The 24995-nt window shown below is 44.7% G+C and overlaps 1 protein-coding gene across 7 annotated transcripts in view; it reads right to left on the reverse strand.

Moving 5' to 3' along the window:
• LOC124555258 (syndetin) overlaps positions 1 to 24995 on the reverse strand; it is a 145461-nt gene that overhangs the window by 47396 nt on the left and 73070 nt on the right. For all 7 annotated transcript variants that reach the window (XM_047129122.1, XM_047129125.1, XM_047129124.1 and 4 more), the window contains 4 exons: positions 23920 to 24147; positions 23714 to 23811; positions 6769 to 6982; positions 2567 to 2683 (listed from right to left, as the gene is read on the reverse strand). In XM_047129122.1, the coding sequence (XP_046985078.1) occupies positions 2567 to 2683; positions 6769 to 6982; positions 23714 to 23811; positions 23920 to 24147 (657 nt within the window). The remainder of the gene's footprint in view (positions 1 to 2566; positions 2684 to 6768; positions 6983 to 23713; positions 23812 to 23919; positions 24148 to 24995) is intronic.

Consider the following 24995-nt stretch of genomic DNA (forward strand, 5'->3'; position numbering starts at 1 on the left):
TGATACATCCCAGCCTCCCTAATAATGCCCGTGTCTTATTGGGTGTGCTAAAGACAGTTCTAATGTGGTGCTTGTTCAGTACACACCCGACTTTTCCCCATAGTGCATCAGTGTACAGTATAAAGGCCGTGGATACCTCTTCCCCCCCTGATTTCTTCCACATCCACAGGTTGTACTGTAGTGATAGGGTGATGAGCACACTTACGTTTCACAAAATCCACAGAACTGCAGATGTGATGTCGAGATTTACCCACATAAGGACTTGGTACATGTATCTATCTCCTCCTCTCTACTTGCAGCTATTGTCCACATTAGTATTTTGTGAAGATTTGAGAGGAGCAAAGATTACAATAAACTTTCTAGTTTACTTATATTTTCGCATAGAGTTGGCTCCAGTTCTTCTTGTCCGGGGGTCTGATTCTTGAAGCTGAAATTCTCACATTTTAGGTCCTCACAGTTGAATTGATCTAAATAAATTTGGAGATTGTTGTTGCAGAATTTTTGTTGTTATGTTAATATATTTTCTCACGTTTTAGTATATCACACAGTGTTTTGATTTTTCACATTAACGAAGCCAAAATTACATTGTTCACACAAAATACAAAAATATCTCTGATCACATCAGTGGCATGCTTACTATTGTCTCACTCAGTGGAAATAACAATATTCCAAAGGGTTTACAATGTTTTCATAAATTTTATGCTTGAAATATAACACACTGCGTATAAAATTATATGGCAGTTTTCAAAAAAGCTGCTGAGATAATACTGACCTGTCCAAAATTCAAGAAATAATACTGGTATCAACAACTACTGCTGACGAAAGTTAATGTTAGAGGAGGATGTCCCGTTACATACGTCAATCAGATATTTTGCCAGTGAATATGTTGGAGCTCTGATGTTGCTGACAATGAGAAATAACGGCACTTCATCAACGTGGGCCTTGGGGAGTTCATTAAGTCTTGGCAGTACTGGCCATTGTGGTGACAAATTCTTCACGACCCCCTCTGGTAACTGATTCCTTGATAAGCGCCCTGGTCTTGTTCTCCACCTACATGGTGAGGTCAGCATTGATCTACCTATAGGAGTCATCATTTAGCATGCTCTGAATCTTCTCAGTGTAGTCCTTGTGGGAGAGATCAACATGAGTATTGCCTTTGTTAGCATAAGATAATTTCAGGGCACACTCTCAGGTTCTGAATGGTCGCCCTCTCTCCAGAGCCAAAATGGCATTACTACTCAGCTGCATGTTAGTCAGATTGATGACAGCCTTGCATGGGGCCTCCAGTGATGGTTTGTCAATGAGACATGAAAATTTTCATGTTTGATGTCCTGCAGCCTTCCTATGGGTGGAATTGGCTGCCATCCAGGTAAAACTATCAATCCAGTACCATGTTCAAGAGTAAAAATGATTGGCCAGTTGTAAATGTAATTTAAAAAGTTCCTTGGAGTTGTATTCAAGACTCCGGTGGGTAAAGTGCACCTTCTCATGTACCAATGCAAGGCTGGCTCACTTCTTAATTCTCCTGGCTGCCACAAAATCAATGTGATCTACGACATTAGCAAAGTTCAGCACAACATCTCCTCAGAAATGCAAGAGGACTCAGCAAACGGCATCTTCAGTGGTGCAGCTTGTCAAATTTCTTCATGCTGCGGTACATCTCTTTTCCAAAAAGGTTTGTGATGCGATTCTTCAGTTATTCCTGGCATATTTGTTGTTCAGAAAGTCCATGGGTGTGGACAAATAGTGCACATAACCAAAGATCGACGCCAAGAACACCAGTGGCACTGCACTAAAGTACCCCAACAAGTCAGTGCCCACATAGCCTTGTTTGTCAGAGAACCATGCAACTGAACAGGAATATACCAGGATTTTAGCACAGACATCCAAATACTGGGACAGTGTCATTAGAGAAGCCATCGAAATTCCCACCTTGGGACGTTCTGGCAACCAGGCAGGAGAGAGCAACTATATCCACGCTACCACAGAATGCCGAAATATTGTGCCCACTGGACACTATGGACCATCAGTACAGCCATGGGCAGTTTGATCAACAAATACAGGAGAAACTGAAGAATTAAAGGTACTCTGATTGTTGAGATAAATAGCGATGGCGTCCTTTGATGGTGCGTGAGCAACTTTTTCATGGTGTTCACAACTGATGACAGCCAACCACCTATTTCCAACCCTCTTTCCTCCCATACATCCCCCCCACTCCCCAACTCTCCCATTTGCCTAAGGACTACTAGCTCAAAATGCAGAATGACTGAGGTTTTCTGACTGTCTATATGTGTTGCTGTCACATTTCATCCAGTTTAACATCAATAATCAATATCCAAGGTATTCAATGCAAACAGAAGATGGATAACTATACAGTACAGCACCAAACACATATAAATATATTCACAGCCAATAGTATTAAATCTGTCCTTTGTACATACTTACTTTAGTTCATAAGACATGCTGTTCTATTAACAAGTATTGATCTACAGCAGCTAACTAAAAATTGTCAGAACATAGAACAAACTTTAACATCAAATTTTAATAATCAAACATTTAATATTACCTTATTCTTCTGTGACTGAATTTCGCTATCTGATCTATCAAGGAGAATGAGGCTTCCTTCTATATGTTTTAATGTTGCTTGAAGTCTAAGACTGAAAGTATAATTTTCAGGTCCTTGCTGAAAATGAAAATAGATGCATGTTGCTGGAATTTACGTACAAACGTTCATAAGAGAACATATTAAAAATGAAGACAAGATACTTTGAAACTTGACAGTTTTGAACTGCATTCCATTGCAAAAAGACAAGTAACAACCACAGTCTTGACTCACCCTTCTCTCATTAGTTTTTCTTCTCTTCCCTCTGTCCTGAGGCAGAGGGAGAGGGAGGGGGAGGGGGAGGGGGAGACAGGAAGATGGGGGAGAGTGGATGGAAAAGGGAGGGATAGAGGGGAGGGGGGATAGAGGGGAGGGGGATAGAGGGGATAGGGGGAAGAAAGGGCAGGGAGGTGGGATAGAGGGGATGGGGAGAAGAGACGTCAGGGAGGGGGGAGGGAAGGGGGGAAGGGAGAGAGTGGAAGGGAGAGGGAGAGAGTGGAGGGGAGGGAGAGAGAGTGGAGGGGAGGGAGAGGGAGTGGAGGGGAGGGAGAGGAGGGGAGGGAGAGGAGGGGATGGAGAGGAGGGGAGAGGAGGGGAGGGGAGGGAGGGGAGGGGAGGGAGAGAGAGAAGGGAGAGAGGGCATGGGAGAAAGGACAAAAGGGGGAGAGGGGAGGGGGACAGAGGAGAACAGGGAGAGAGGGGAGGGGGACAGAGGAGAAAAGGGAGAGGGGGAAGGGGGAGAGAGGGGAGGGGGAGAGGGGGAAGGGGGAGAGAGGGGAGGGGGAGAGGGGGAAGGGGGAGAGGGGGAAGGGGGAGAGAGGGGAGGGGGAGAGGGGGAAGGGGGAGAGAGGGGAGGGGGAGAGGGGGAAGGGGGAGAGAGGGGAGGGGGAAGGGGGAAGGGGGAGAGAGGGGAGGGGGAGAGGGGGAAGGGGGAGAGAGGGGAGGGGGAGAGGGGGAAGGGGGAGAGAGGGGAGGGGGAGAGGGGGAAGGGGGAGAGAGGGGAGGGGGAGAGGGGGAAGGGGGAGAGAGGGGAGGGGGAGAGGGGGAAGGGGGAGAGGGGATGGGGAGAGGGGACGAAGGGAGAGAGGGGATGGGGAGAGGGGACGAAAGGAGAGAGGGGAGGGGGAGAGGGGACGAAGGGAGAGAGGGGAGGGGGAGAGGGGACGAAGGGAGAGAGGGGAGGGGGAGAGGGGACGAAGGGAGAGAGGGGAGGGGGAGAGGGGACGAAGGGAGAGAGGGGAGGGGGAGAGGGGACGAAGGGAGAGAGGGGAGGGGGAGAGGGGACGAAGGGAGAGAGGGGAGGGGGAGAGGGGACGAAGGGAGAGAGGGGAGGGGGAGAGGGGACGAAGGGAGAGAGGGGAGGGGGAGAGGGGACGAAGGGAGAGAGGGGAGGGGGAGAGGGGACGAAGGGAGAGAGGGGAGGGGGATGGGGGACGAAGGGAGAGAGGGGAGGGGGAGAGGGGGAGAGGGGACGAAGAGAGAGAGGGGAGGGGGAGAGGGGAGGGGGAGAGGGGACGAAGAGAGAGAGGGGAGGGGGAGAGGGGAGGGGGAGAGGGGACGAAGAGAGAGAGGGGAGGGGGAGAGGGGAGGGGGAGAGGGGACGAAGGGAGAGAGGGGGGGAGAGGGGACGAAGGGAGAGAGGGGAGGGGGAGAGGGGACGAAGGGAGAGAGGGGAGGGGAGAGGGGACGAAGGGAGAGAGGGGATGGGGAGAGGGGACGGAGGGAGAGAGGGGAGGGGGAGAGGGGACGGAGGGAGAGAGGGGAGGGGGAGAGGCGACGGAGGGAGAGAGGGGAGGGGGAGAGGGGACGAAGGGAGAGAGTGGAGGGGGAGAGGGGACGAAGGGAGAGAGTGGAGGGGGAGAGGGGACGAAGGGAGAGAGGGGAGGGGGAGAGGGGACGAAGGGAGAGAGGGGAGGGGGAGAGGGGAGGGGGAGAGGGGAGGGGGAGAGGGGAGGGGGAGAGGGGAGGGGGAGAGGGGACGAAGGGAGAGAGGGGAGGGGGAGAGGGACAAAGGGAGAGAGGGGAGGGGGAGAGGGGACGAAGGGAGAGAGGGGAGGGGGAGAGGGACAAAGGGAGAGAGGGGAGGGGGAGAGGGGAGGGGGAGGGGGAGAGGGGACGGAGGGGGAGAGGGGAGGGGGAGGGGGAGAGGGGACGGAGGGGGAGAGGGGAGGGGGAGGGGGAGAGGGGACGGAGGGGGAGAGGGGAGGGGGAGAGGGGTCGAAGGGAGAGAGGGGGAAGGCAGGGGGAGAGGGGACGAAGGGAGAGAGGGGGAGGGCAGGGGGAGAGGGGACAAAGGGAGAGAGGGGGAGGGCAGGGGGAGAGGGGACAAAGGGAGAGAGGGGGAGGGCAGGGGGGGAGGGGACGGAGGGAGAGAAGGGGAGGGCAGGGGGAGAGGGGACGGAGGGAGAGAAGGGGAGGGCAGGGGGAGAGGGGACGGAGGGAGAGAAGGGGAGGGCAGGGGGAGAGGGGATGGAGGGAGAGAAGGGGAGGGCAGGGGGAGAGGGGACGGAGGGAGAGAAGGGGAGGGCAGGGGGAGAGGGGACGAAGGGAGAGAAGGGGAGGGCAGGGGGAGAGGGGACGAAGGGAGAGAAGGGGAGGGCAGGGGGAGAGGGGACGAAGGGAGAGAGGGGGAGGGCAGGGGGAGAGGGGACGAAGGGAGAGAGGGGGAGGGCAGGGGGAGAGGGGACGAAGGGAGAGAGGGGGAGAGCAGGGGTGTGAGGGGATGAAGGGGGAGAGGGGCGATGGGGTGAGAGGGTGAGAGGGTGAGGGGAATGGGAGAGGGGAGGGGAGGGTGCCATGGAGAGCGGAAGGGAATGGGAGAGGGGGGGAGGGTGCCATGGAGAGCGGAGGGGAGTGAGATAGGGGAAGTGCTAGGGGACAGAGGGGAAGAGAGGGGACAGAGGGGAAGAGAGGGGTCAGAGGGGAAGAGAGGGGTCAGAGGGGAAGAGAGGGGTCAGAGGGGAAGAGAGGGGTCAGAGGGGAAGAGAGGGGACAGAGGGGAAGAGAGGGGACAGAGGGGAAGAGAGGGGACAGAGGGGAAGAGAGGGGACAGAGGGGAGGAGAGGGGACAGAGGGGAGGAGAGGGGACAGAGGGGAGGAGAGGGGACAGAGGGGAGGAGAGGGGACAGAGGGGAGGAGAGAGGACAGAGGGGAGGAGAGAGGACAGAGGGGAGGAGAGAGGACAGAGGGAAGGAGAGAGGACAGAGGCGAGGAGAGAGGACAGAGGCGAGGAGAGAGGACAGAGGCGAGGAGAGAGGACAGAGGCGAGGAGAGAGGACAGAGGCGAGGAGAGAGGACAGAGGCGAGGAGAGAGGACAGATGCGAGGAGAGAGGACAGAGGGGTGGAGAGAGGACAGGGGAGGGGAGGGGAGGGGAGGGAAGGAGAGGGGGAAGGAGAGGGAGAGTGAGGGGGGAAGAGGATGAGAGGGGAAGGGGGAGAGAGGATGAAAGGGGAAGGTGGAGGGAGGGAGGGAGGGAGGGGGAGGAGAAAGGGGTGAACGAGAGGGAGGGAGGAAAGAGATGGGGAGAGGGAGAGGGGAGACGGGAGAAGGAGACGGGGAGAGGGGGGAGAGGGAGGGAGGGAGGGAGGGAAGGAGGGAGAGAGGGAGTGCGGGAGGGGGGGAGTGCGGGAGGGGGGAGTGTGGGAGGGGGGAGTGTGGGAGGGGGAGTGTGGGAGGGGGGAGTGTGGGATGGGGGAGTGTGGGAGGGGGGAGTGTGGGAGGGGGGGAGTGTGGGAGGGGGGGAGTGTGGGAGGGGGAGAGGCAGGGAGGGGGAGAGGCAGGGAGGGGGAGAGGCAGGGAGGGGGAGAGGCAGGGAGGGGGAGAGGCAGGGAGGGGGAGAGGCAGGGAGGGGGAGAGGGAGGGAGGGGGAGAGGCAGGGAGGGGGAGAGGGAGGGAGGGGGAGAGGGAGGGAGGGGGAGAGGGAGGGAGGGGGAGAGATAAAAAAACCTCACTTAGTGACTAAGAATTTATAGAGCAATTCTGATTCAGAATTAGATCACATCATTTACCAACCTCCTGTTCTACAATTTGCAATATATAAGTAGTTTAGGAATGGCAACTTTTGTTCAACACATTTTTAACAACACTGCATACCTTTCTTCATGTGAAAGCCAAAGGTTTACATATAATCAAATGCGAAATGTTCTGAATAAACTGAAAACATACCAGGTCAGCAGTGAAGAAGACAAAAACAGCATACATGTAGTATTCAAACAACTGAATCATTCCTGCAATGACGTCACTTGCAATACGTCGCAGTAGCTGACTCATTTGCAGATATTTTCCACAGTAACGCAGAACTGTTAATGTTGTAGTTGTGAGTACAGGGACTTTAAGAAAATCATGTTGCACCTGCTTCCTTACAAATGGTTTTGGATTTCTGCAAATGAAATAAAAATACAGACTCTTCAATACATATACGAAAGGGTGCTACATGAATCATAGTCAAGAACGAATCAAATTTTCACTGAACATAAACTTTTAGGAGCAACAACCACAGCTGTTAATAAAGTAAGCACATTTATACAATACTGAAAACTTCTGGGCGCAATACCTAAAGCACACCAACAATACTGAACTGTTAAATAAGCTTGTTCACAAGCACGCACGCACGCGCGCGCCCACCCACACACATACACACACACACACACACACACACACACACACACACACACACACACACACACAGCTACCACAATCATGAGTGATTAACTTTATTCTTTCTATTGATTATCTGTAATAAAGCAGTATTCTGGGGCCTGGAACTGGAGTAGAGTCAAAATAAAATCTGTAAAATACCAGGTGTAGAAGTATGAAACCGGACTTTGGTTGCAATAATTACATGTCTGTTGTCAAAACTGATAAACAATATTTTATTCAAAATAATCTTCATTGCTATTTATAAATTTCTCCTACCTTTCCGGCAGGCTATGGATGCCTCACCAAAGAAACAGTTCTTTTGAAGCGAACCAGCCAGCAAGCCATTTTCGTACATTTTCATATGAATTTAAGAGTTGTTCAGCAAGAGCACGTCCCACTGATGCAAATAGACGATAATCGGATGGAGCCAAGTCTGGAGAATAAGCCGTATACCCTAGTATTTCCCAATTGAACACCTCAATCGTTTCCCTAACCCGTTTTGCTTCTTGTGATGGGGTGTTATCATGGAGCAATATGATTTTGTGTAGCCTTTTTCCATATTTCGGTCATTTTTCACATGATGCTCAATTAAAATCAATCATTGCTGTTGGTAGTGATCAGTGTTAACGGTTTCACCAGGTATGGCAGCTCATAACAGATGACACTCTTCTGATCCCGCCAAACACACTGCATTGTCTTCTTTCCAAAGCGATTTGGTCTTGCAGCGGATGACGATGGTTTGTCTGGATTCACCCATGATTTACAACGCTTAGGATCCATTTTTCATCACCTGTCATTATTCAATGGAGAAATGACTTTCTTCAGTGTTAATGGTTTCACCAGGTTTTGGCAACTCATAACAGATGACACTCTTCTGATCCCACCAAACACACTGCATTGTCGGGATTCACCCATGATTTACAATGCTTAGGATCCATTTTTCATCACCTGTCATTATTCGATGGAGAAATGACTTTCTTTTGTATCTGGCAAGCAGCATTTCACCAGTGGTCTTTCAATTTGCTTGCTGTCTTTCATTCAGCTCATGCAGAACCCATTTTCCCACTTTCTGCACCTGTCCCATAGCTTTCAACTTAAGATAAATGGCTTTCTGTATCACATTCAATTGTTCAATAAGTTTCTGTCGATTTTATCATTTTCATCCAAGAAGGCCTGCAATTTGCTGTCTCTGAACTTTTTCGGTGGTTTCCCACGCTCATCGTTTCTCGCACCAAAATCATTTCTTTTGAATTTTTTGAACCGCTCGAAACACCATGTTTTCCCAAGAGCATGTTTGCCAAAAGCTTCAACAAGCATTCAATGTGATTCTGCAGCAGTTTTCTTCAAATGATAGAAAACCAATGCTGTCCGCAAATCGTAGTTCGTAGGCATACAACTCGACATGATTACAGGTTTCAAACAGATACCGATGTATGGTGGAACTTGGGTTACTGTGTGTTGACATTCGTCATCAGTCGCTGCAGGAAGCAGATGGCTCTGAAGATGTGGTTTCATGGGCCGTACACTGACAGCTAGCACCATCTAACGGGAAATTCCGGTTTCATACTTCTACACGTTGTAAATAAAAATTAGAATGGAAACTGTGATTACTAAAATACAGACAAAAGAAAAATTTTATTCTCTTTCTTGGCAAGCAGCTACAGAATTACTACGCAAGAAAACAATTTATCAAACTGGCACTGTGATGGCTTTGACATCAATAAAACATAATGTTCAGTAACATGAGTCAAACATCAACTTTATCTACAGATCAGTTTTGCCTATATGGGTTTTTAAATTAGTTGGATTGTTTGGGGTTCATTTAAATGGATAAACTGGAAGACCATTCAGCCATACAATTCCTCACTTTGGATTGTTTAGCGAACAATGGTAATTCAGTGACCTAAAAGGGATAAATATCAAAAGATGTGTGCACTGATGGTGGAAAAAAAGTCTTTTACTGCACTTATATGATCACACAAGTAAACATTAATTAATTTAAGAGGTAAATGATGGGAGGTTTGTAGACCTTTTATGACTGGGTATGTAAAATCACCATGTTCCTTGACTCAAGGACACAAATTTAACGAATTATTCGATTTAACTGAAGTGTAGTTGGGTTGGTTGTACAATTGTCAAGTTTTGACAATCTGAACAGTTAGAAGTGGTAACAATATCTGTCAACAAGGCAAACACATGGTATAAGTAACTGAACAGGAACATTAATGAGGAGACAGATTTACGCCAGGTAAAGATGGGTTGTGAGGAGGTAGCACATAACGGAAAGAGAATCCTCAATTTGTGAAGTTAAACACAGCAACATTGTACCCGTAGTTCTAACACAAGAAGCTGTGTAGTGGTTATACATAAATTAGTATACACAGTAATTCACCTATGCTTCATCTCATATGTTTCGAGAACCATTTAAGATACTGTAATCCCATTTTCACCCATGTGAATTGTGAAAAAGTCCTCACTAAAGGAAGTATAGTCTCTGTTTTCATAGCTATATTAATTACAGAGATATTGGTATCAACATTCCTTTTTTCAAATGGAATTATAGTAATTTCAGCAGCTATTATCGTATTTCTAAAAGAGACAAATTCAACAGTGTTTTACTCTTCCGAATCTGGTTACTGGTTTCGAACCTTAAGATTTATACATTTTTAATTTGTAACTGAATGCTGTCTTATGCAAAAGCTTGTGGTTTCATACAAAAATAAGAAAATACGTCACATTGGATAAGGATAAAACTGCTGCACCACAAAAGGGGTCCACAGGAAAATGTAGCTTTTATTCTATTTGTCATTTAGGTGTACAGAGTGCTGTTTAGTTTAAAAAAAGACATGTCTTTCACAAACCAAGACACGAAACATGAAAACAATAGTTCATGTTGTATACACAAAGGCATCCTGATAGACAGAGGCTAATAAGAATGACAATTCAGCACATATGCACAAAATTGTTATTGGAAGGGGGCTGGAGTTCTGTGCAGAGAGTAAAGAGCAGCCTGTACTGTGTGGAGCAAACAAAATATATGTTCTGCCAGCTGCTGCTTATAATCCACATGTAAATTCCAGAGAATCTGTGAACATATCCAGAGGAAGTCAAATCACCATCGTACACATTTTTAATGCAAACAGGTTTCATTCATTTCATCAGCAGATTAAGCAGTGGGATGGTAGGAGATGCAAAGAATTGTATCACTTGACTCCAATGCGATGCCTGGATAATAGTTTCTTTCTTCTAAGTGTTCTCTTTAACAATGAAGATACCATTACAAATCATGAAAATCTGAATGTAAGAAATATGTATTATTGGGCTGCTGAGAATTCATACCGGTTGATGCAGGCTGAACATATAAGAGGTAGTAGAATGTGAATGTTTGGTATGGGACTATTGGAGACTAGGTCATTGGTCCTTACTTTATTGAAGAAACCTTAATGGGTGACACAATTCCTTACTGGAGTGCTACTAGCTCTTCTAGAAGAAGTACCATCTGAAATATGTACATTTATGTGGTAGCAGTATGATGGGTGTCCAGTTCACTACTTGCTTGTGGCTAGGAAAGGACTCTGTCAGCTTTTTAACAGTTGCTGGATAGACATGAAGGTGTTATCAGTTGGCCTGAACATTCACCCGATCTGAGGTCAATGGACTTTTCTCTCTAGGGTAATGTCAAAGATAAAGTCTATGTACAAGTTCAGACAACCCAAGACTATTTAAAACATCACATTGTTGCAGCACGTGCAATGATATTGTTACAAAGAAGGAGGTGTAATTAGATGAATGACAAATACCAACTTCAATTAACAAAGGTTTATTCAGCACTTGCACATACAGGAGCGTGGAGTGAACTGCCTCTGGCCAGAGCACATACAGTATACAGGGTGTTACAAAAAGGTACGGCCAAACTTTCAGGAAACATTCCTCACACACAAATAAAGAAAAGATGTTATGTGGACATGTGTCCGGATACGCTTAATTTCCATGTTAGACCTCATTTTAGTTTCGTCAGTATGTACTGTACTTCCTCGATTCACCGCCAGTTGGCCCAATTGAAGGAAGGTAATGTTGATTTCGGTGCTTGTGTTGACATGCGACTCATTGCTCTACAGTACTAGCATCAAGCACATCAGTACGTAGCATCAACAGGTTAGTGTTCATCACGAACGTCGTTTTCAGTCAGTGCAATGTTTACAAATGCGGAGTTGGCAGATGCCCATTTGATGTATGGATTAACACGGGGCAGTAGCCGTGGCGCGGTATGGTTGTATCGAGACTGATTTCCAAAACGAAGGTGTCTCGACAGGAAGACGTTTGAAGCAATTGATCGGCGTCTTAGGGAGCACGGAACATTCCAGCCTATGACTCGCGACTGGGGAAGACCTAGAACGAGGAGGACACCTGCAATGGACGAGGCAATTCTTCGTGGAGTTGACGATAACCCTAATGTCAGCGTCAGAGAAGTTGCTGCTGTACAAGGTAACGTTGACCACGTCACTGTATGGAGAGTGCTACAGGAGAACCAGTTGTTTCTGTACCGTGTACAGCATGTGCAGGCACTATCAGCAGCTGATTGGCCTCCACGGGTACACTTCTGCGAATGGTTCATCAAACAATGTGCCAATCCTAGTTTCAGTGCAGATGTTCTCTTTACGGATGAGGCTTCATTCCAACGTGATCAAATTGTAAATTTTCACAATCAACATGTGTGGGCTGACGAGAATCCGCACGCAATTGTGCAATCACGTCATCAACACAGATTTTCTGTGAACGTTTGGGCAGGCATTGTTGGTGATGTCTTGATTGGGCCCCACATTCTTCCACCTATGCTCAATGGAGCACGTTATCATGATTTCATACGGGATACTCTATCTGTGCTGCTAGAACATGTGCCTTTACAAGTACGACACAACATGTGGTTCATGCACGATGGAGCTCCTGCACATTTCAGTCGAAGTGTTCGTACGCTTCTCAACAACAGATTCGGTGACCGATGGATTAGTAGAGGCGGACCAATTCCATGGCCTCCACGCTCTCCTGACCTCAACCCTCTAGACTTTCATTTATGGGGGCATTTGAAAGCTCTTGTCTACGCAACCCCGGTACCAAATGTAGAGACTCTTCATGCTCGTATCGCGGACGGTTGTGATACAATAGGCCATTCTCCAGGGCTGCATCAGCGCATCAGGATTCCATGCGACGGAGGGTGGATGCATGTATCCTCGCTAACGGAGGACATTTTGAACATTTCCTGTAACAAAGTGTTTGAAGTCACGCTGGTACGTTCTGTTGCTGTGTGTTTCCATTCCATGATTAATGTGATTTGAAGAGAAGTAATAAAATGAGCTCTAACATGGAAAGTAAGCGTTTCCGGACATGTCCACATAACATATTTTCTTTTTTTGTGTGTGAGGAATGTTTCCTGAAAGTTTGGCCGTACCTTTCTGTAACACCCTGTATATACAGCTACAGAACATTCCAGTACAATGATTCTTGACAAGTGTGGATATTCCTACAATGTACTCTAAAAGAATACAGAAATTAAAATTGTACAGTCCAGGTGAGTTTTGAACTCATGGCCCTCCATGCAACAGTTTAGTATCGTAACCATTACATCACGGTGCTACTCAGCTTCTTCTGGGACATTGCCCCCTCCTTAAGAGAACAGCGTCTCGGTGTTACGTCCTCCTAGTCTGGGAACGAGTCATCTATCCTGGATAATTTGCCTCCTGACAGACAACTGTTTTACAACCTTATAAGGTCAAAAGTTGCGCCTGAGGAGCTTCTCAGAGAGACCAACCTTCCGAACAGGAGTGAAGGTCAAGACGAGGTCACCATGCTGGTAGACAACAGGACGGTGGCTTGTGTCATACCTTCGGTGATTGATTTCTTGAGCCTGGAGCGTGCAGAGTCAAGCTAACTGCTGAGCTTCTTCAGCTCTGGTTAACATCTGGCCAATGTAGTCGTTGTCCACATCATCAGGATGTAACGGAAACACAGTGTCCATCGTCGTAGTCACCTCACACCCATGCACCAGGAAAAATGGCATAAATCCTGTGGTGTCTTGTTTGGCGGTGTTGTACGCAAACATCATGAAAGGTAGCACCTCATCCCAGATGCTCTGCTCAACAATGACGAACATTGATAGCATGTCGACCAAGGTCTTATTAAGGCGTTCAGTAAGCCCACTAGTTTGCAGATGGTAGGCAGTCATCGTGTGATGAGTAATGTTGCACCGACAGTTTATCTCTGTCACTCAATCTGCAATTAATGACCTTGGGGCACCATGTTTTAATACAATGTCTTCCACGATGAATCTGGCTACCTTGAATGCTTCGGCTGTTTTCATGGCTTTTGTAATGGCATAGTGTGTCAAGATAATCAGTGCAAACAATAATTCATCTATTGCCATTAGCAGATGTTGGAGATCGTCTGAGGAGGTCCATCCCAACACGCTAGAAAGGCATTTCGACTGGTGGAATTGGTATGAGTCGGCCAGGTGGTTTCTGAGGAACTGCCTTTCTCCTCTGGCACTCTCGACAGTGCGACATATAGTGACGGACACTCCTAAATACCCATTTCTGTAGAACATCTAAGTGCATATGTTTAGGAATCACTGGTAGCCACCTCTTTCCAAAAGGATCAAAGTTTTTCTTGCAAAGTAACCCATTAACTACGTTAAATTGTCCTTCACAGCCTCTGACCGATTTAAGGCAAGCATAATTTGAGATATCTTGGCATCCTCCTTCTGCTCAGCAGAGAAATCCTGGAGTGCAGTGAGACAGCCACTATCTTCATCAAAGTCTTGATGGTCTAGCACAGGGTTTCTTGAGAGACAATCGGCACCTTGGTGTTTTCTTCCACTTTTGTACACTATGGTGATGCCATACTCTTGAAGACATAGTGCCCACCTGGTGAGTTGTCCTGTTGGATCCTTAAGACCTGTCAACCAACAAAGTGAATGATGGTCTGTAACAACTGTGAATGGCCTTCCATAGAGATACTGTCGAAACTTGCACATGGCCCAGATCACAGCAAGACATTCTCTTTCTGTAGTTCTCTTTTCCATCCACGCCGATCCCATACCCACTGGCATCTGTGTGTATTTCTGTAGGTGCTCTCTCATCATACAGACCAAGTACTGGGTCAGTCGTCAGAGCTTTTCGCAGCACACTGAAAGAATCTTGTTGAGCACCACCCCAGATAAATTTAGCATTGGCTTTTTACAACTCTTGGAGTGGCCTAGCTTTGATACAAAAAGTCTTTGATAAAATGACGGTAATAAAAACATAATCCAAGCAAGCTTCTCACATCTCTACTACTTTTAGGAATAGGAAATTCCATTATAGCTCTCACCTCTTCTGGTCAAGCCACACACCTTCGTTTGACACAAGGTGTCCCAAGTATTTTGATTTCTTTTGCTCCAAAGAGACACTTTCTTGGATTAAGTTTCAGACCACTTTGTTGGAGACAGTCTTTTTATATGTTCATCAAATGTCTCTCAGAACACTATAATGCCATCTAAATAACAAAGACACAGCGTCCACTTCAGGTGCCTTAGAAGATTATCCATCATCTGTTCAACAGTTGCTGGTGCATTACACAAACCAAACGGCATCACCTTAAACTCATACAGGCCCTCAGGGGTGATGAATGCACTTTTCTCACGATCAGCCTCCTCTACTTTGATTTGCCGATATCATCGTCAATTCGTGGAAGGGGATAAACGTCCTTTTTAGTTATCTTATTAAGCTTCCTGTAATCAACATAAAAGTGCCAACTGTCATCCTTCTTCCTGACAAGGACCACTGGTGATGACCATAAGCTCTGTGAAGGCTGAATGATGTCATTCTTCATCATTTTCCCTACCTCATCGTGAATTATTCGACGTTTATTGCTGACACACGGTATGCTCTCTGGGTTATTGATTGATGGTCTCCAGTGCTAATCTGGTGCTTCACCATTGATTTGTCTAATTTGCTCTTCAACTTTGGATTGAAGCATTCAGAGAACTCTTGAAGAATGGAAAGTAGCTTCTTCTGTTGTTTCTTAGTGAGATCTGGTGATAGTCGAGTTAGAAGATCTTGTCTTGTGGTGGTAGCATTAATTTCGCCCACAGACTCAGCATGGGGGGTTTCTATGGTGCTCAGCTGATCTTCAATTAATGGCTCAGCATTTGCTACGCACATGCATCTTGGAAGGATCTGCGGTTCTCGGCGACAGTTAACTATCCACAATTCACGGACTCCGTTCTTAAACGAGACAACAGAGGCTGGGATGACCAAGTTATTCTTCAGTGACATGCTTCTCTTACATTCCACTACAAGATCCATGGGTTGATGCATGGCATGACATGTGACAGTTACCTTTCTAGTGCTGACTGCAGGAATGATCACTTCATCCAGAAAACATAGTCTCCACACATTCGGATGCACATCTTCCTGTCCATAGTATCTCATCCCGTCTAGCATAATCTTCAAGTGACCACACACTAATTGCCTGAGAAGCTTTCAAAAAGTCCCATCCTAGAATGACGTCCTGACTACACTCTTGTAAGATGACGAATTCTAAGGGCTGTGTATGGCCACTTATACCCACACTAACGGCACCTCTTCCTGTAGGTTTCACATATTTCCCATTAGCCACCTTCAGCAGAGATGTTTTGTTGCCAACGAATATGGTTTTCTGCAACTGGCGACGGTACTTCTCCGAAATGACTGAATATGATGCTCCAGAGTCCACAAGAGCTTGGGCTGGCCTGCCATCCATGAGGATATCGACATAGTTTCCTATCATTTTTGTAGTGATCAACGGCAGAGGATTTTTCTCTTCGGCAGCCTCACCTCCAAGGAAGGTTACTTTTCCAGGTTGCGGCGGTTAGGTGATCGGCTGGAGCTTCTGAACAGCAATGCAGATCTTGATCGGCATGTTTGGGAGCGTCCTCTCCAGCAGCTAGCTTGCAGCGATGGTGGCCTACATCATCCTGCACCCACATCATCTTATTAATCTTCATCGTCCCAGAGTTGGCGTCGACTAAGATCGGTCTGCTGCCTGCTGGCGCGGGCATCATCAAATATCCACCGCCTTTCTCGACAATAGCGCACCACATGTCTTGGTCGTTCACAGTGGAAACATACTGGTTGGTTATCCTGGGTCCTCCAGATGTCAGTCTTCCTTGGTGCCCAAACAGGTTCCTCATGCGGCACTGTAGGAACGTAACTCTCCCTGGCTCTCGATTTTTTAACCAATTTAAAGGGAAATGAAGGACGAGAGATTGGGTTCAATATCTGTTCCACTTCCTCCCTTATGACCTCTTTAAGCATCTTGGTTTTTTGCTCGCTGTGCAATCCTAGTGCCTTCTGAACTTCCTCTCTCACTATCTGACGAAGAACACTTGTGAAATCAGTTGCTTCATCCATCACAGACATCAATATGACATTTGGAAGCTGTTCAAACTTCTTGCGTGCAATTCTTTTTTCATGCATTGTCTTGATATACTGGCACCATTTTATGAAGTCATCTGCTGTCGAAACCTCTTTCAGGAGTAGGGCTTGATACATGTCCTCAGCAACACCCTTCATGAGATGTGCAACCTTATCTTCCTCCTTCATTCTAGGATCCACTATTTTACACAGCTCCAAAACATCTTGAATGTACGATGCTGTAGTTTCTCCTGGATGCTGTGCCCTGCACTTTAATTTATCTTCAGCCTTGCACTTCTCTCATTGTGTGCACCGAAATACTTGTGCAGTTCCGCCTGGAATACTTCCCAGATTGTGAACTTCTCGTTGTTCTCATACCATTGCTTGGCAGTGCCCTCCAAGTAGAAAAATACGCTAGCCAAACTCATGGTGTCATCCCGTTTGTTAAATTTGGCTATACGCTCATATACCTTCAGCCACTTGTTTGGATCTTGGCAATTGTCAGCAGAGAACTCACAAGAATGTCTCATGTGGTGGCACACAGTTTCTGTCATCGCAAAGTCCTCCTCCTCTTCTGTCTCCGGTACACTGTGATCTGCTGAATATGCCTCGAGCTCGGGTTTCTCACCACATAAATGGCGGCTCTGTCGTGGCCTGATGGGAGCCACTTTATCGTTGATAATGTGCCCTATCACAAGTTCCAATACCCAGTGTCTCCACCAGAATAATGTAACGTACAAGAAGGTGTAATTAGATGAATGACAAACACTAACTTCACTTAACGAAGGTTTATTCAGCCCTTGCACATACAAGAGCATGGAGTGAACTGCCTCCGGCCAGAACACATACAGTACTGGTACATATACAGCTACAGAAGATTCCAGTACAATGATTCTTGACAATTGTGGATACTTCTAGAATGTACTTGAACCGAATACAGAAATTAAAATTGTACAGTCCACGTGAGTTTTGAACTCACGACCCTCCATGCAACAGCTTAGTATCATAACCACTACAGCATGGTGCTACTCAGCTTCTTCTGCGACAATATTGAAGGAATCTCTTCAATCTATCAAGAAATCCCTATACCAGTAACTGCAAATATGTATTGCAGTAGATGGTGGGCATTCCAAACCCCTGATGACATAAATGGAATTTTAAGAAATTGTTTATCATCACATCCTATTCTGTTTTCCGTTTTGTTGATTTTGCTGATGTAATTTTGCAATGCAAGTGTGCATCCTGACATTAAACTCATGACACAAAGTTATTATTTAACAACATCAATTCCCTGTTCCACAAATGAATTCATTGTTTTGATGCACCTTTCTTTGATGACTCCGGCAGAAAAAATAGCAGACCTGTTATCATAGATAACTGGTGAATCATCTTAGATACCACATCATTTGCCTTCCAGTTGGCTTGTCACTCCAACCACAGGTCACCAAGTGTGATTAGTAGCAGTTTCCACTTCTGTGAATAGACTCGCTTAATTGCATCAAGATGGAGCACCTCATCAGCATGACATTAACTTCCACATAAGGCAGGAATCAGTTTCATGTTCAAAACAGATAACTCACTTATTGGATTTTGACATATTAAACACAACTGAATCTGTCTCTTTTAAAACTACAATACGAACAGCAGAAATCCCTACAGTACCATTTGAAAAGTGAAGTAAGTACTAATGATGATAATAATAATAATAATAATAATAATAATAATAATAAAATGGCCTGGTGAAAATATTTCAATTGGATGCCACTTTGGTGACAATCGCATCCCTAACCTGCCCCAGTTTTCCAAATGAGAAAAGGGGACTTACAGTTTAACATGGAATCCAATTGCCTACAATAGGCCCCATGTTACATCATGGGAAAAAAAGGCAGAGGGCTACCACAAATATGGGATTATGTATTCCCGACTAGGGCTATGCTCAGTGGAGAACCATCCATTGGTACTTTTGTTATTATATATCAAGTAAGGGATTCATTAAAAAAAAGGGGGGGGGGGGACAAGACATCTTTCTGATGTTTCTTTAGACTTGGGATACAAGATGACTTTCAGTTTAACTAAAAATACATATTTCACTCCCATCCTCGTTACCTATTTTTCTGAATGAATAAACTTGCTGTTCCAAAAGCCTCAACAGGAAAATAAAGTATAGTGACATTACTGTAATTAATATCACAAACTGCCAGTAAGGTCAATTATTAGATGATTACCTCAAGTTAGCATGGTTTAGTCACTGTGTGTCAGACTATAAACTTAAATGTCCAACATTCACTTGTCTGTTAGCCATAGGATATTTCTGGCTCTTTATATGACTTATCTCCGGCAAAGATTTGTTTATGAGAAAAATTCAAATTGCATGAACACTGAACTACAGGTCAGTGTGAGGTGTGTATCAGCTTTTTAAGATGCCAAATGCATGTCACCTCCAACAGGACTATCTATGGTTACCTACAGTTGAGATAGAAGTGCCTTTTGCATGGCCAATAGCTTTAATTTATAACGGTGTGAGAAAGAATGCTGGGTTAGAGTTGCATCCCTAAGTCAGCTGAGTCTGAGAAGCTGCAGACCACAATCAAGATGCAATGCTAATCATTAAAGGGTGACATGCATTTGCTGGTGGGGAAAAAGTGAAATACTGCCACAATTCTGTACAACAGCAGCATAATAAGAAGATAATTTTAAAATGGACACACTAATATAGTATCTTGCTAAGTTTGCTATTATCTTTTTGTACAGTTTGAAGTGAGTACCAGCATGCATGTGATACATATGGAAATGGAGGAACCATTTCACAAAATATCAATCAGACGTTTAAAATTAGCTCTCACTCAATAAGCATCAACAAGTGTAATCCACTGTTTTTTTATTAAGATTTCAATGTTGGCCCTTCCTTTTTACACATGGGCAATGGAAAAATAAGACAAATTCTGATATATTAATTAGTTAACAATTTCCTCACGCATTGGGACATGGCAATACTGTTACAAAGTAAAAAATGTGTTCTGAGTATTTCCAACCATTCAAGTATTTCATATTATACACTGAGGTGACAAAAGTCATGGGATAGTGATATGCATATATACAGATGGCAATAGTATTGTGTTCACAAGGTGTAAAAGGGTGTAAAAAGGTAGTGCATTTGCTGAGCTGTCATTTGTACACAAGTGATTCATGTGAAAAGGTTTACAATGAGATTATGGCCACACAACGGGAATTAACAAACTTTGAATGTGGAATGGTAGTTGGAGCTAGATCCATGAGACATTGTATTTCAGAAATCATTGGGGAGTTCAATATTCAGAGATCCTCAGTGTCAAGAGTGTGCCAAAAATACTACATCTCAAGCGTTACTTCTCACCACAGACAATACAGTGGCCAATGTTCTTCACATAACAACCGAGAACAGTGACATCCATGTAAAGTTGTAAATGCTAACATACAAGCAACATTGTGTGAAGTAACTGGAGAATATGGGTTATGGCAGCAGATGACACATGCACGTGCCTTTGCTAACAGCACAACATTGCATGCAGTGCCTATCCTGCACCCATCATCATATCAGTTGGACCCTAGATGGCTGGAAAACCATAGACTGGTCAGATTCCCAATTTCAGTTGATAAGAGTTGATGGTAGGGTTTGAGTGTGGCACAGACCCCCTGAAGCCATGGACCCAGGTTGTCAACAAGGCACTGTGCAAGCTGGTGGTGGCTCCATAACAGTGTGGACTGTGTTTACATGGAATGGACTGGATCCTCTAGTCCAACCGACCTGATCACTGACTGGAAATGGTTATGTTCAGCTACTTCGACATCCTCTGCAACCATTCGTGGACTTCAGGCCTCCAGATAATGATGGAATTTTTATTGATGACAGTGCACTATTTCACCAGGCCACACCTGTCAGCGACTGGTTTAAGAACATTGTGGACAATTCGAGTGAATGATTTGACCATCCAGACTGCACGACATGAAACCCATCGAATATTTATGGGACATTATCAAGAGGTTAGTTCATGCACAAAATCCTGCACTGGCAACACTTTCATACGAGGTGCATTCAAGTTCTAAGGCCTCTGATTTTTTTTTCTAATTAACTACTCACCCGAAATCGATGAAACTGGCGTTACTTCTCGACGTAATTGCCCTGCAGACGTACAGATTTTTCACAACGCTGACGCCATGATTTCATGGCAGTGGCGAAGGCTTCTTTAGGAGTCTGTTTAGACCACTGGAAAATCGATGAGGCAATAGCAGCACGGCTGGTGAATGTGCGGCCACAGAGAGTGTCTTTCATTGTTGGAAAAAGCCAAAAGTCACTAGGAGCCAGGTCAGGTGAGTAGGGAGCATGAGGAATCACTTCAAAGTTGTTATCACGAAGAAACTGTTGCGTAACGTTAGCTCGATGTGCGGGTGCATTGTCTTGGTGAAACAACACACGCGCAGCCCTTCCCGGACGTTTTTCTTGTAGTGCAGGAAGGAATTTGTTCTTCAAAACATTTTCGTAGGATGCACCTGTTACCGTAGTGCCCTTTGGAACGCAATGGGTAAGGATTACGCACTCGCTGTCCCAGAACATGGACACCATCATTTTTTCAGCACTGGCGGTTACCCGAAATTTTTTTGGTGGCGGTGAATCTGTGTGCTACCATTGATCTGACTGGCGCTTTGTTTCTGGATTGAAAAATGGCATCCACGTCTCATCCATTGTCACAACCAACGAAAAGAAAGTCTCATTCATGCTGTCGTTGCACGTCAACATTGCTTGGCAACATGCCACACGGGCAGCCGTGTAGTCGTCCGTCAGCATTCATGGCACCCACCTGGATGACACTTTTCGCATTTTCAGGTTGTCATGCAGGATTGTGTGCAGAGAACCCACAGAAATGCCAACTCTGGAGGCGATCTGTTCAACAGTCATTCGGTGATCCCCAAAAATAATTCTCTCCACTTTCTCGATCGTGTCGTCAGACCGGCTTGTGCGAGCCCGAGGTTGTTTCAGTTTGTTGTCACACAATGTTCTGCCTTCATTAAACTGTTGCACCCATGAACGCACTTTCGACACATCCATAACTCCATCACCATATGTCTCCTTCAACTGTCAATGAATTTCAATTGGTTTCACACCACGCAAATTCAGAAAACGAATGATTGCACGCTGTTCAAGTAAGGAAAACGTCGCCATTTTAAGTATTTAAAACAGTTCTCATTCTCGCTGCTGGCGGTAAAATTCCATCTGCTGTACGGTGCTGCCATCTCTGGGACGTATTGACAATGAACGCGGCCTCATTTTAAAACAATGCGCATGTTTCTATCTCTTTCCAGTCCGGAGAAAAAAAATCAGAGGCCTTGGAACTTGAATGCACCTCGTAATTGCGGATGACTATAGAGGCAGCAAGGCCAATTATTTCAGCAGGGGAGTTCCAACGACTTGTTGACTCCATGCCATATCGAGTTGCTGTACTCCACCAGGCAAAAGGAGGTCCAACATTATATGAGGAGGCATCCCATGACTTTTGCCACCTCACTGTAATGGTCACCTTTATGATTTAGTGGTTAGGTGAGCTGATTACCAATCTGGAGGCTGTCGTTTACTTACCAGATGATGACGATATGGACTTTTAACACACAACATCTTATGTGGAACTAGAATAAGTGAGCAACTAGATTAAACAAGAAAAGTTTTAGAAGTAGAGAAATGTACCTTCTGTTTACCAGTTGTCTGGTAAACATCTGTGAAAGAGAGGAGAATGTTTCAAAGGCTAGCCTGAGCAGTAATTTTCTTCCATGCAGAGTTAGAAGCAGGATCTATTTCATATGGGGGGAGGGGGGGGGAGGGAGGGGGAGAGGGGGGGACTGACAATTGAATCAAATCTGAGATTCATGCACAATTGAACAATTTAAGATTCTTCCTACAATTCATTAAGACTGAAAATATTACAATTTCTGCATCGATCAGTATATTTTTAATTTCCATTACATTTTAATGGTTACAGCATCATTATCATCATTATTATTATCATCATAATCACCACCACCACCACCACCACCACACAAAATGCATCCTTTACGTAACTGTTCTTAGAGCAAAGCAGTAAGCAAGGTGGCCAGGAAGTTATTTTGTGCTTTTTTGTAATGGTGCAATAGACTTCTTGCACACGAAAGTCACAAAATAGACTTCTGGACACCTCAAAATACTACTGCAAGGAAACCCCAGTGCTATCCACAATGAACTTTTATGGAAAAGATGCCTTCCACCTGATAACAATGGTCTAACCGCCAAAACACATAGTAGAAATTAAAAACAGATAATTTGAAACCAAGGGCAACCACAGCTAAAATACTTACACGTAGTTCACAGTTCTTTCAAGCAGTAAAATCCAGATGTTAAAATAGCTAAAAGCGATGAACATATAGCTGAATGAAAGCTAGTTAATCCACTATAGCTGTATTTGCTGAAGTCCTTGTATGCTCGCACTACTGGTTTCACTACATTTTTAGTTGCATCTTCTGGTGCATCTATTGCTGTTACATGTGGTTATTGCAGTTTACAATTGACAGGGTGTAATGGTCAATATGCATGTCATTGCACTAATATTCTCAAGATCATTTTGACATCTGGATTTTACTACTTGGAAGTTCTGTAAACTACGTAGAAATTAAAAAGCTTATGACTGCTACAGAAACTGTGATATTTTCATTTAGAGAGTAACAGTATTCACAGCACAGTTCATAATGAATGAACTGGTTATTCATTCAATGTACTTTGACAAAACTTATTTAATCATTTTCTTCTCATTGGAGTCATTTTAACATAAAAACAAAACAAAAATAAAAGAAAGAAATTCTCAGCGTACCAGATAGAATATGGTTAGATTTGCACCTCACTCACCACAGTACAAATAATCTCTCATGGTTAAGGTCATTTTCAAAACTAACACAGTTCAAGAGAACTAAAGACACGAAATCCACAAAGAAACCAAGATACTTTATAAATAGGTATTTATGAAGAGTTCATACAGAGAACTTACTTATTGTTATCACCCCCTCCTTCATCAACGAAGTCTTTCTTTACATCTTCTGGCACGTCGTCATCGCTTTCATCACTGTAGTCCACAGACATGCCATCCTAAATGTGATGTCCAAAATCATATATGATTTTCAAGTACATTTTTAACCATAGGAAATTAGACTGTAAGAAACCTTATTGTTAAAACTTATATAAAAAATGCATTACCCTTATATTGGCCAAGATGTCCTCCTCCTGTGACTCAACAGGTATAATATCAAATGGTGACCCTGATTCTGAGTAACGTAGAAAATAGCCTCCAGCAGTTGATGAGCTATCTTGTGAATGGGCACTACTGGTACTACAGTCAGGACTTGCTGTATGACTTGTGAGGTTCAGGCTGCTACCTTCATCAAATTTTATCCCTTTCAGAGCATTTCGCAATGATTTGAATTCCTAAAAAAATAAAAAATGGAATGTATGCCTAAACAACACACTGGTAAGCAAACAAACACATTAAAAATAAATAATTATTAGGCAAGCTAGTCTTCTTTTGCAATACACACATTTGAGTGAAACCATTATCAAAAGACAACCAGCTCAAAAATTTTCAGAAATATATAGTAGAAATAAGGAAATGGCTGTTTTAATGTAAAAATCTGTCAAAGTTCCAAATAAGTTATTGCATTATGTTATTCTTTCCACTGTGCTCAGAAACAGCTGACTGACATATGGCAAATGTAAAGGTGTGTAATAATTCTTGTCATGTAAAATCTATCTTGAAACAACAAAGCTGAAAAGAAAATGGAAGTTGAGCATGATGCGCCACAAAAAGAACTGATAATCATTTTCATCATAACTCTGTACACACCAATGATAATCTAAAACCAAAGTTGGATGAATGCAGAGCTAGAACTGTGCTCCACTCATAGACATGTGTGCAATAACCATCAGAAGCAGCAGTATCTAGTTTGAACAGTGTTTAGTTTAGTCATTTTTAAATGAAAATACGTGAACACTTCCTTTCTGTTTACTTGTGTTTAGTGGTTTTCATGAATTTCTTTGAGGTGCTTGTATAATATGTGAGCATAAGTGTAAAGTGAGCTGACTTCGTTGAATAATTTCTCACTGCTTTGAGTGCTACTGTCACAAAATTCACTTTGAATTTTCGTCTGTTACAAACAGTAAATAGTGATGATCTCATTGCCTTTTCTAGTGAACTGGACTATCATATAGCTCTTGGGCTTCCAGGCAACTGAGTTTTTTGATATGTAGAATATTTCACTGAGTGTCACTACCATCAT

This window comes from Schistocerca americana, chromosome X (genome assembly GCF_021461395.2).
Source record: "Schistocerca americana isolate TAMUIC-IGC-003095 chromosome X, iqSchAmer2.1, whole genome shotgun sequence".
In the NCBI taxonomy this organism is placed as follows: Eukaryota; Metazoa; Arthropoda; class Insecta; order Orthoptera; family Acrididae; genus Schistocerca; species Schistocerca americana.